General features: G+C 58.3%; 1 protein-coding gene across 1 annotated transcript in view; it reads right to left on the minus strand.

The window, feature by feature from the left end:
- The window catches only part of TOGARAM2 (TOG array regulator of axonemal microtubules 2), a 38,503-nt gene continuing 25,327 nt past the window's right edge, over positions 1-13,176 (minus strand). Inside the window, exons 16-21 of the mRNA XM_021711334.1 lie at positions 11,518-11,635; positions 10,994-11,168; positions 6,414-6,499; positions 6,255-6,321; positions 5,004-5,090; positions 1-338 (exon numbers count right to left, since the gene is read on the minus strand). Coding sequence (XP_021567009.1) covers positions 1-338; positions 5,004-5,090; positions 6,255-6,321; positions 6,414-6,499; positions 10,994-11,168; positions 11,518-11,635 — 871 coding nt within the window. The remainder of the gene's footprint in view (positions 339-5,003; positions 5,091-6,254; positions 6,322-6,413; positions 6,500-10,993; positions 11,169-11,517; positions 11,636-13,176) is intronic.

Here is a 13,176-nt window from a genome sequence, read left to right on the forward strand (position 1 = left end):
TTAATCCTGCTGACTGGGGCATGAGCTGGCCCTTGTCCTGCTGCCAGGTGCCCCCCCTCTGCCGGTGGCCTTGCAGCCGCCCCCCGCACCCTCCGTGTCCAAGAGCTCCTGCAGCACGGCGAGCACGCGCTCTGGCTGCCCGGTGGCCAAATCCTGCAGGCGGGGTCCCATCTGGCCCTGGAGGACCCCACACAGCCGGGACGCCACCTCACGCGGGTTCCCGCCACGCCTGGACAGGCTGCCGTTCGCCACCATGTCAGTCAGGATGCACCAGAGAACAGGAAGGACGTGCCGCTCCACGGCCTGAGGATATTGGGGGTAAACTGAGGCCACCAGCACTGTCGGGCAGAAAAGGGGGAGTGTCACTTGAGCCGGGCACTCCCACCCTCACTCATGACCCATTCTCCAGATGCCAACTCTGGCCCCCAGAGATGACGCCCAGCCCCCACCCCGCCCCACAGAACACAGGGCCACAAAAATGCCCTCATTCCTTTTAAATCAGTAGAAAAAAATGAACACCCCCAGCCTGTTTCTACCGCACGTGAGCCACCCAGTCATAACATGTAATGCTTAACACTTTCATGGAGGAAGGGCAGACCCTGGCAGGACACAAGGCCTGTAACAGTCACGATGAGTCCCCAGCCTTGGGACAGGAGAAAGGTAGACACACTTCTTGCAGCCCTGCCTCTGCCATGTGCCAGCTGTGTGGCTGAGAAGTCCCCTTCCCAATCACAGAGGAAGGAAGCAGCTCTGGGGGCTGTCAGTGACTTCTTCTGAATGTGTGCGGGGCGCCTGCATCCAGGTGGACAGGACACCAATCATAGCTAGGACCATATCACATTAGCCATACCAGCCCTGTGGAAGTCCACATGGACACAGAGAAGGTGCCATGCTCTCCAACTGGCCAGGCGTGGTGGCTCACGCCTGGAATCCCAGCACTTGGGGAGGCCAAGGCGGGAGGATCACTTGAAGCCAGGAGCTTGCAACCTGGGTGGGTAACACAGTGAGACCCCGTCTCAACTGTCTTCAATAGTATGCTGGCAGATGAGACAGCCAGCAGAGTGAAATCAGCTTGGCCTCCTGCTGCCTGAACACCAAACCTCTGGGGGAGACCAGAGCCAAACCCAGGACATGCGCATCAGACGCTCCACGCTGGGGATGAGCCCCCATATCTGGCTGCCCAAGGTCCACCACGCTCTCTGGACCCCAGAAAACCCAGGAGTCAGCTGAGCCCGCCAGCCAGCCCTTCACCATTGGAGAAAATGATGGGGCTCTCCCAGGTCCCTGCAGGGGCAGCTCCGACCTCGGGGCGACCGCATACCCTCGGGGCATCAGTTACGCCTCTGCCTGTCAGCTGCCAAGGGACATATGCTGGTGAAGACCCCCTGAGAGCCAGCCTCGTGGGTTTACAGGGCCGGGCTTTGTCCTGGAAGCAACTTGAGCCCTGGTGCCAAGCTGCACGCCTGGCCCTGTTTTGTGCCCACTTTATAGAGATGCTTAGCAGGGCGTGCACCCATTTCACAGGTGAGGACAGAGAGCTCAAGTCAAGGCATGTGCCCTGTAAGGGCTGAGGATAGACAGGCACCAAAGCCACCCTGACCCCAAGCCCACGCTCCCCCAGCCCATGCTCCCCCACCCCCAGGGGCTGGTCTGGAGCTGTGCATATTTTTAATGAAAGCTCAATGTGCCCTTACCCCTCCCACTCATCACCACCCAGTCCCCCAGGATGTCTTCCACAGGGTGGGGACCTCTGGTGTCAAAGCCAGCCTGGGACACTGAGAACCCAGAGAAGACGAGCTCCCCACACCGCCCCGCTCAGCCTGACACTCGCAGTGACTCTCCCCAGGGAAGGTTGCTTCGAGCCACACCCTCAGGGTTTCTGCTGCTGCACAGCTGGACCTCCCCAGGGTGCCCTAAGTTCAGGGCCCTCAGAAGGGGAGATGCCTGATTGCCAGGTGCCCTGCAGGTCACCCAGGCATGCTCGTGATCCCCAGAAGGATCCAGAGGATGGGCTAAGCATCTCCATAAAGTGGCAGAGGGTCGGAAAGAGCAGAGGCACGTTCCCTGTGAGCAGGCACAGCGACAGGGAGGCACCCAGTGGTGCTGGAGCAGGGCACGAGGGAACCTGGAGGCAGTGAGAGGGAACCAAGAGGCGAGTGACCCCGATGGCTGCCTGCACTGAGCGGCGTTATTGGAGTTGTCTCATCGCAGAAAAGGGAGACATGGGTGTGGCAGACACTGTGTCCACAGCAGCTGTGTCCACACCACCCAAGGGGAGGCATCCCGTGACCACCCAGGAATGTGACTGCCAAGACACAGTGGGTGGCGCAATGGGGCCCACCCACACAGTGGAATTTGACGCAGCCACAAACAGGAAGGAGAACCCAACCCTGTAACGTGGACGGGCCTGAGGGCACTGCACTGAGTGGCGCAAACCAGTACCAAAAGACACGTGCTACGTGGTGCCACTGCTATGAGACGCCAAGGAGCCAAGATCACAGACCAGAAGGCAAAAGTGGGGTCACCAGGGTTGGGGGGTAGGGGATGGGAGGTAGTGCCTAACGGGGATGGCATTTCAGGTTTGAAGATGAAAAGGGATCTGGAGATGGGCGGGTGGTGGCCACACAGTATTATGAATATTTTGAATGCCACGGAACTGTACGCGTGAAATTGGCCAAGGGGTCAAAGTTTATGTGTATTTTAACACAATAAAAAATGGAACAAGAAGAAGGTGAGAGCCAGGCACACGCTCCCACCCCCACCCAAGGCTGGGGTTCACCTGCCCCTGACAGGGCCCCTTCCCCAGACTGCCACATCCTTCCAACTCCTGCACCCGACCTCCCTCGCCTGGGAAGCCAGCCCCCAAGAAGAGCCGTGACCCCTCCAAAAAGAGCCATGATTCCCCCAAGGAAGAGACACGATCCCCCAGGAGAAGCCACAACCCCCTCAGAGAGAGCCACAACCCCCCAGGAAGAGACACCACCTCCCCAAGGAAGAGCCACCACTCGCGTCTAGGCTAAGGGACTCAGGCTGCCACCTCGCAGGTGCAGGGGTGCGGGGCCGCTGCTGGCCAGGTGGGTGTCTGAAGCTGGCAGAGGCCCCCCTGGCATCAGTATAAAAGTGCGAACCCTGCTGTGCCTGGCTCAGCAGGGCTGGAGTCCCGGCAGAAGTTTGACGCCTGCCGAGCTGTGCTGTTGAGTCCACGCCGTGTCAGTCATCAAGCTCCTCTGTGGGTCCTGAGCTCACAGAGGAGCCATGGAGAGACTCTTGTTTCTGAGGCCTTGTGGAAACATGCAAAAAGATGGCCACAGAGCCAATCCAAAGCGAGGACACTCTGGGTCCTTAAGCCACCAGGTGGGGCAGGTCAGCGCAGCACACAGAGGATGCTGGCTCGAGCCGCAGCCAAGGAGCCATGTATGGCACCAGGGTGGTCTCTGTCTCATGCTGTCCTCACCTGGGCACCCCTGTGTTGCCCAGTGTCCACCTCTGTTGCCCAGCCCTGCCTCCCTGTCTGCTCGGGGAAGCCTGGTACCCGAGACACTGGGAGGACAGAGCCAGGGGACAAGGCAAGTCCAGAGCAGAAGACAGGTGGAGACGCTGAGAGCAGTAGGCACCGGGTCCCCAGCCGGGCCGCATGAGCTGAGCCCCGAGCGCTGTGGGGCAGTGGCAGGCAGGGCACTGAGAATCACATGGAAGGAGGGAGCCAGGAGGCCATGCCAGAGCCCAGCGGCCATCACTGCAGTGGAGGAAGAGGGATAGAGAAGGCCTTCCAGGCAGGGCAGCCCCCCGTGGGCAGGCAAGGGCAAGGGGTGGGAGGCCAGCCAGCACGCGGAGGGCATAGGCTGGCCCCAGGGAGGGCTCGAGGAGGACAACACGGCAGGCCTTGAGGGCTTGGCTCTGTATTCGGCTCTGGGGATATCCCGGGACTCTTCCCAGGGCCCGGGTGCCCCTTGTTCTGAGCATCTCTGCACAATGGGGTCTCCATCCTCCTTGTGAGGCTGGCATGAGGATTACATGGCCCAGGGCATAGAACTGGGGGTGACTGGAAGGGTCATGGCCTACAGAGGCAGGCAGCTTTGCAGGCCCTTCCAGGGAGCCTGGACACCGTCCTGAAGACAGTTCCAGAGCCTCCCAAGGAAGCCCACGGGGTATCCTGTGATTCGTCTGCATTTTGGGGGGCCCACAATGGGGAAGGAGGCTTTGGACAGGCATAGGAGATCACAGAAGGAAGGTCAGAGCAGGAGGGCAGCAGGAGGGTCCCTCGAAACCCAAAGCCCCAGGCGCAGGACTCATGTCCTAGGATGCACAGTGAGAGAGGACTGGGCCAGCTCTCCTCAGCTGACAGAGAGCCAAGCAGACGTGGGCCCTGTTGCCCAGTGACACCGCCTGGCCCCAGCCGAGGGTCTTAAGGGCTGAAGTCTAGCTGTGCTCTCCCTGCGTGCCGGGGAGAGGCAGTCTCTCCTCATCCTCACGACAGTGCTGTCACCACCTAAGCAACACGGCCGCCGGATAGTATCTACCTGCCTGATCCCACGAAGGTGCTCTGTGGGCCGGAGGGAGCCTTGTCACCAAACGCACACAGAGTACATGCCCCTTACCCCAAATGCTTGGGCCCAACGGGTTTCATAGTCCAGATCTTGGGATATTTGCATTGTACCTGCTGGTTCTGCATCCCTAAGCCAAAAGTCCGAAACCCAAAATCCCCCAAAGAGCATCTTCTTTGAATGTCGCATCAGTGCTCAATAAGTTCCAGATTTTCTGATTATGGACACTCAACCTGTAACCGCTTCCCAAAAACTATGTTGGTTCTGCATAAACTTGCCTCAATTTGACCAAAAATGAAGATAGTCTTCTGGCATTGTGGAGATTGTCACCAAAACAGCAGATTATCAAAATCTTGAGAGCTCTGTGAGGGTGGTACCAGGTCTTCTAAGTGGGTGAATGTCTCAGTCACAGGCCAGGAGGGAACAGATACCCTGGGGCAGGGGGGCTGAGGCACTCACCTGACAGGCGCTCCGTGACATCCAGCGCCGCACGGCCGCTCAGGAAACGCACTCGCCCCGCAAACGCGGCCAGGAGGCAGAGGTTGCCTGAAAGAGACAGCACATCAGTGGCCCTGCTACTGTGCCGAGCTTGCACAGGGGTTCCCAAGACCGCCTACCCGTCATGCACACATGGACAGGAGGCTTCTGGGGAGCTGGATAGTTTTTCCAGGTGAATGTGTGTGGGGTGTTTGGGAATGTGTGTGGGGTGTTTGGGAAGAGTGGCCCGAAATAGCTAAACTGGTTCCCAAGCAGGCCTCACTCTCACGGGACGGGCCATGTTGTGTGTGCTTCCAACATGGCCATGAGATGAAGACAAAGAGCATAGACAGAGGAGAGATAAAGATGGATGGATGGATGGACAGAGGATAGATGACAGGACAGATGATACACAGAAAGATGATGGGTAGGTTGACCATAGACAGATAGATGGTAGGATAGATAGATAGAGAGATAGAGAGATAGAGAGATAGAGAGATAGATAGATAGATAGATAGATAGATAGATAGATAAATGAGAGATAGAGATAGGCTAGATAGATATATGATCAATGATAGATAGATAGATGATAGATTAGAGAGATATGTGATAGATAGATAGATAGACAGATAGATAGATGAGAGAGGGAGATGGACTAGCAGATATATGATAGATGAGAGAAGATGGATAGATAGGTGATAGAATAGATACATGATGGATGAGATAGATAGATGAGAGAGATAGACTAGATAGAGAAGATGGATAAATAAATAAATAGATAGATAGAGCTAGATGATAGGTAGATAGATGATAGAGAGACAGATGACAGACAGACAGATATGTGATAGGTGATAGACAGCTGAAAAGCTATGGGTGGATGGGTATGTGGACACATAGGCATTGTTTAGGGGACTAAGGCACTGGGCAGGAAGCAGAGGTTGAAGTGAGAACTCAGGAGTGACGTCCTCCCAGCCTGATGATGCTCTAAACAGCAGGCCACGCCCAGCCAGGCATGGTTCCTTCCACTCTGAGCACCTGCTGATACCCTCTATGCGACAGACATGGGGCTAGGAACCAGGTAAAACACAGGCCCGTCTCCTCGAGGTTCAGGTTCAGAGGACCCCAACGAGGAGACGGACACATGAACACAAACACTGATGGGGTGGGAGGCACGTGCTATGTCACCAGAGCTAAGCTGTGACAGGGTTGCGCTGTGCTTTTGTGGTCTGTCACCAGAGCTCAGGCTCTGGGGCCATCCTAGTCGCCCCAGCACTCCCCGCTCCAGCACCAAGGCCCTAGCCTGACCCCAGGATGGCTGGTCGTCCCATCAGGAGCAGACCCGGCTGCTCAGTGGGGCCAGAGTGGGGAATGTGTGGGTACGTATGGCCTCACCGACTCCCCACTGTAGCCCAGGGGGTCGAGCCCAGGTCCAGCAGCGCCTGCACAGCAGAGTTCATTCTCCACACGCCCCAAGCCACCTTCAAGGAGGTTTAGGGGAGAGGGGAGCTTTTAACGGTCACAGCGCCCCCTCCCTCAGCTAGCCCAGTCCCCCAGTTCCGTGGCTGAGGGCAATGCTGGGTTCCGAGCCCACCTGTACCTCGTGAGAACTAACCCAGTACGAGTGTTTATGACCGAGACCAGCCGCTGGCATGAGATCACGAGCACACGGGTAGGGACATCTCGGGACAGGGAGGCTACGCTCCTATTATTTCCAAAGTCACTGCCGTGGGACCCCACGTCTACAGAACTGAGAAGCTGCCACTCCCCCCACTCTAGCCAACGCCTCACAGTTTCTCAAGTGACCCAGCTGAAGCCCCACATTCCTGCCAAGGACACGCAAGACAAGTGTCCCTGTTCTGAGTAGGTGTCTCACCTGGAAACATATACAGGACTGGAGTATGGGAAACCCCCACACACTGGCCCCCAGCACGCTGTACCCACCCACGGGTTGTCACCACGAAACTCGGCGGGAGCCAGGCAAGTAACCAGGCATCACTCAGAGCAGACATGGGAGGCCTGGGGCTGCGGCCACAAGTGTGTCTGGGGCCCAGGAACTGACGTCTCACATCAGACTCCTCTTTTCAGCGGACAGAGCTGAGGTCTGCCTGAGGAAGTCACCCCAGACGGTCCTCTCATGACCTTGGCACCCACAGACTCGCACCTAAGGAGAACTCCTCCCGCCTCCAGGGTCTGGGAGGGATGAGAGAGGTTCCCTGGGCATCTCCACTGTTTGCAAAAGCTCCATCCAGGACTCCATTCAAGACTCTCAGATGATTTGTCCGGGGAGATAAAAGAGATGTCTGCTTCTAGAACATCGCTGTTAGCAAGACGGGCTCAGGGTGCCGGGGTAAGGCGGTGGCCATGACAGGTTTCACAGCAACGTCCTGTGTCATTGTTCCTGGGGCTTCTCTTTGTCCCACCCCATCTTTGCCATTCTCTCTCCTTGGCCATCTCCCACAATGCTCGGTCTAGAACATTCTCGGGACACAGCTGGGCTTCCCACTCCTGGCCCCCGACACGGTCCCTCAGAGCCAGAAATAAGTGAATTGGGGAGCACATGAAGATGCAGGCCCGGCAGACTGTGCCAGGCCACACTCCCTGGGTACACAGCATTCAACAGGTGTTGGATAAATGCTGGCAGAGCACAGGGCAATGTGAAGGCAGGGACACAGTTCACCCACACTGGTCTGCAAACTCCCAAGCCCTACACCTGGCAGCAGGCCCGTCTTTCCTGTGGCCATTTTTTTTTTTGAGTTGGAGTCTCACTCTGTCACCCAGGCTGGAGTGCAGTGGCACACTCACGACCACCCCGGCATGGACCTGCTGGGCTCTGGCGATCCTTCCACCTCAGCCTTCCAAGTAGCTGGAACTACAGGCATGCACTATCATGCCCTGCTAATTTTTTATTTATTGTAGAGACGAGGTCTCGCCAAGTTGCCCCAACTGGTCTCGAACCACAGACTCAGGCAATCCACTCGCCTCAGCCTCCCAAAGTGCTGGAATTACAGGCTAAGTCACTAAGCCCGGCCCCTCTGGCCATTGTTATAGGGAAAGCTCACCCTTCAGTCCCACCCAGAATCCAGAGGGGTGTAAGGGATTGCTGAGATGGGCCCCCCATGTGACTGTGGCATCTGGACTTTATGCCAGAAGTCGGGCTAGTCTGGTCTGATTCTTGGCCCAATCCCACATCTAGCAGGAAGCTACACTGGCAGGGCAAGTCACTGCTGTGTGACTTTCCACAGCATGTCCTGGGTCATTTCCAGCTGGGAGCCCAGAACCCCATGTGGACAGGAAGAAGCTCCCTCCATCCCCGAAGCTGGGCTGGATCCCATCAAGCCACTTCCATGAAGGGCCTCAGGCACGAGGGTCCCCAGAAGACCTTGGGAACCCCAGGCTCAGCAGGTGCCTTGGAAGACACAAGCTCTTCCTCTTTCATCCTAGTGCCACAGTCCCTGCTGCCGCCTCCCAGCCCCGGGGACGGCGGGAAGTCTGGGCAGTTGCAACAGTGGGTCAGGGAAGGCCAATTCTGCCCCAGTGTCCCTGGCAGTGACGAGGTCTCCTGCAGATCACCATGATGCCCAGTTCTGAGGGCACCTGGAGTGGAACTCAGATGGTCACCTCATCACTGTCAATGCCAGTGTTGCTGGGTGGCTCAGAGGACGTGGCCTGGGCACAGCCTGGCCAGTGGCCTAGGCTGCTCACAGATCCTGGGGCACCAAGGCTGTGGGATTTCCTGAGCCCTGCCCTTTCCCTTGAGGCCATGCTGTTTCCCTCCAGCCTGAGGACAGTTCCTCGCACCTGCCTCCACTCACCCTGTGCCAAGACCTCCTTGAAGAACTGGAGAATGCCCCGTCAGCCACATCCCTGGAGACCCATCCCAGGAGGAAGGGGGATAACAGGCTCTTCCCTGGCAGCCACAGCCACAAGCACAGGCCACCCAGACCCCCTTCCAGCCTGCCCAGCTGGGTGGGCACAGTAGGGCCCCAGGACACGGCCCTGAGTCCTGGGACCACATGAGGCACCAGGCCCTGTTGCCCAGAGCGCCTGCACACTCAGAGGCCGCCCCATGGCCACAGGCAGAAAGTGAAGCCCCTGGAAGACAAGAGTTAGTGTCCCTCCCCAACAAGGTGCTCGTCCTCTGCAAGTGGCTGGGCGGCTTCTGCTCGGTGCGGGTCTCCCCAATAAATCCAGGGTCGTGGTGATTTACCAAGAGCCTTGGTTATTGCCAACAGCAATCTCTCTCACCCGGAGCGGTGCTGGAAACAAGCCGTCATTCAGGGCTGGATTTATATTGTTTGTTCTACAGCAACAGACTCAGCAAATCATAAATTCCCCAAGATGAAGAGCAAAAATGGACAAGATTTATGAACTCGAGAGGCAGGGGAGGGCCTGACTACACCTTTGATTTGTGACGGGACAGTTTCCTGGAGGCCCTAGCCAAGGACAGCCCCGGGCGCCACTCAGGCGGGGGGGGGTGCGGGGGGGGTGCCGAATGTGCCAGAAGGTGCTTCCAGCCTCAGGAGTGGCCCTTCCCATGCTGAGGGCTGGACGTTTGGCTCTGTGCTCACAGGGACAAAGCAGTGACCATTGGCTTCCTCGCACCAAGGGGAGACTCGTTGGTGAAAAACCAACATCCTACGGGTCTGGACGTGAGACTATTTGCGGTCAACCTTCTCAGCACCCGAGGTTCAGGACATGCCCTGCAGTCTGGGTGCTGGGGCCACCCCATGTCACCACCTGTCACCTCTAGGAGCAGGAGAGCACATAGACTGTGGGGACAAGGCGCCCCCACCTGGGAGGCCAAGCTACCGCATGACTCCTGCAGCCCTGGTCCCGGGAACGCCCCCTGCCTCTGCTGTGCTCACTGTCCCTAGTGTGAGAACGCATCACCTCGACATCCCCACACACCCATGGCTGTGATGCACTCCACACTCCTGCCATCCTGAGGGTTGCCTCTCGCTGTCCTGCAGGAGCATGGGTCCCTTTCCCTGGGGTGCCCCAGGGTCTGGGGTGACAGTGCAGAGACCCTCCTGTCCCGCGGCCACCAGGACCACGCTGCTGTCTGTAAGTTCCCTCAATAGCTCACCCAGAGTCCACACACGGGCCTCGCCTGCCTCCCCTCTGGTTCCGGGGCTCCTTCTGGATGTTGGGGGTGCTCTGCCTGTGTGGCTCTTCAGGGAACACGCGTGCACCAACACTCCCATGGCGTGCCAGGGACCAAGCTGTGACCCGACGCAGCCTTTGCCACCCCAGCTGCTCCCAGCCCCTCCTCTGCCCTGCCCATCACCTGAGCCCCAGGCGCTGGACTTGTGGGGAGACAGGGCCGCCCGCCCCCCGAGGGGGTGTCGGAGGGCACGTTGGGAGAGGGGCTGGATGCACCAGATCTCATGGCATGAATGGCACATTCTAGGTGTCTGTGGTCCAGGACACAGCAGGGAGAGAGGGCATGGGTCCAGGGGGCGTGGGCTTCTCCGGCCTGGCTAGGAGGTTGCGTGGGCAAAGGCGGAATGTTGCCTGAGAGTGGGGAGGGGGCTTCCCCGGGGCCTGCCGTGGAGTCAGGTGGTCAACCCAGACACAATGAAGGGACTTGGTTCCAAGCACAGGAGTGATCCTGGGCTCTCCGTCTCTGATGGCCACAGACCCTTGGTCCAGCTTTGCCTCTAGGCCAGGCCAGCACTTGGGGGTCAGAAGATCCACTAGTCCAGCAAGTGGAGAGACAGGGACTCAAAGAGAGACAGGAGCTCAGAGGAAAGACGGGGACTCACGGGAGAGATGGGGGCTCAAAGGAGAGCCTGGCCCATGGCACAGCCCACTGACCCTGAGGGGTTGCATGCACTCAGCCAGGGGTGCAGGAACCAGCTTCTACCAACAGATGCCCCGAGCCCAGGACTTGGGTGAGACATAGCCCATAAGTCCATCTCGTAGTGCTGCAGACCCAGCCAGGCCTGGGTGCACCTAGATCCCACGTCTACCCTGGAGTGCCCGGTCATAGGTGGGCAGGTGCCAGCTGGCAGTCTTAGACGTGGGACCCAGAGAGACCAGGCAGCCGTACCCCTCTGCAGTGGGCAGCCTGTGCTCACACTCCACCAGATTCCTCAACACCTCGCAGCCCTTGGCAGATGGGAGGTCACCATTGTCTTCTAGTCCCTTGAAAAAACACACACGAAGCATGAGTCAGAAGACATGGCCCTCTGGAGACCACCGACATCCCAATGTAGATATAACTAGAGCAACAGTTGCTCCATCAGGAGAGTTCCAGAGGCCACGGCCGAGCCTAGCAAGGCCTTGAGAGAGATCAAGATCCCCATCTAACAGATGCAGGGGTGGAGGCCAGAGAGGCCCGAGAACTTGGGGAGGTGAAGGCTGAGCCAGGTGTGAGCACAGGGGACAGCAGTGACCCCATCCATCGGGGGCAGCGGATGACATAACGCCTCTGAAGCTCATCCACCACCTTCCACTCCAGGGCTGCCGTGACCCACCCATGCCGGAGACTCACCCGCTGCCTGATGGCCGCCAGGACCTTCTGCAAGTCGTGAGACGGAAGGGACCGCTTCAGAAGCGCGTCAAAGCCCGAGTGCGCCATCAGGCTGGCCACCATCTTCCGGCCATAAAACCTGCCCGAAGAAAGAGCGAGTGGGAAAACTGGCCTCAGAATGCAATACGGGTGCGCCCACAGCTTGGCATCATTGTCCTGACTAAAGTCAGGGTTTTTCATGCTCTTTCTAATCGTGAAAGGAATCCCTGCCCAGTTAAAAATAATCAGTAGGCCAGGCACGGTGGCTCAAGCCTGTCATCCCAGCACTTTGGGAGGCCAAGGTGAGAGGTTCGTTCTAGACCAGTCTGGGTGACTTGGTGAGACCTCATCTCTACAATAAATTAAAAAATTAGTCTGGCGTGGCAGCACGCCCCTGTAGTTCCAGCTACTTGGAAGGCTGAGACGAAGATCGCTGGAGCCCAGCGGGTCGAGGCTGGGGTGGCCGGGAGCGTGCCCCTGCACTCCAGCCTGGGTGATGGAGTGAGACTCCAACTCAAAAAAAAGAATAATCAGTAAAAGAATAAACACGTCCATAATCCCACAACCCAGGAGAGATTGCTGTGAGCATGTTTCGGTTCTCCATACCACTTTTCCTCCACAAACACATCTCAAGTGACATCGGAATGTGCACACAAGACAGAGAAGACGTGCGGCCAGGAGCGTGGGCTGCTCCGGCCTGGCTGGGAGGTTGCGTGGGCAAAGGCAGAAGGTTGCCTGAGAGTGGGGAGGGGGCTTATTGCTTGACCCCTAATCATACTTTGTGTTCCGTGAGACTGCCTGTGAGCACCCTTTTCGACGGCTGCACAGTATTCCGTCAAAGGGCTATGTCAGAAGGTACTTGGCTTTTTTCTAGTACGGGACGGTCTGAGAAAGGGTGTGGTGGGACAGAGTGGGGGGGCGTGGACATGGTGAACAGGGGCTGGGGGAACCACGGAGGGCTTCACGGAAGAGGTGCCCCTTGGGCTGGGACTCAAAAGACGAGTAGGCATTCACAAGTGGGCAGCATCGGGAAGTACGTAGAGGAGGGGGCCTCTCCAGGGTGACAGGTCGGCAAGACTCGGTGGGCCTGGACCCAGGGAGAGGACAGACCGGAGACAGGCAGAACCATCCAGGGGGACAAGCACCGGAGCCGGGGAGGGACTGGACAGGCCCACTGACCTCGCAGCGGTGTGGAGGAGGGGAGGCCTGTCACAGCCTAGGCCAGGACAGGGAGGGCCACGTGGGCTGCAGGAGTGCAGAGAGGAAGGGGCTGGCAGGAGGCGGAGTAGGAAGTGCCTTCCCTCAATCGCAAGGTGACCCCTGCTTTGCTTTCTGCTCAGGAAAGCAGAAGAAGAAGGTGCCGGAGAAGCCCGTGGCCTCCGCCTGCTGGGTGGACGCCAGGTCTCTGCACACCACCAAGACCCAGAAGGCGGCAGCCCCAGCAGGGCTTTCCTTCCCAGGCCAGGTGGAGTACGGCAAGTTGTGAGACGGAAGGGACTGCTTCAAAAGTGCGTCAAAGCCCGAGTGCTTTGTGCCTGGCCCCTCCATCCGCACTGCACGTCGGCTCGGGGTTGTTCAGTGGCTGGCCCTGCCCCTGCAGGCCTGCTCTCCCCCGAAAGCTTCAGTCCAAGGCCCAGTGGT

The sequence above is a fragment of the Carlito syrichta genome, unplaced genomic scaffold (assembly GCF_000164805.1).
Source record: "Carlito syrichta isolate Samal-C Ts95f unplaced genomic scaffold, Tarsius_syrichta-2.0.1 Scaffold302075, whole genome shotgun sequence".
Lineage (NCBI taxonomy): Eukaryota > Metazoa > Chordata > Mammalia > Primates > Tarsiidae > Carlito > Carlito syrichta.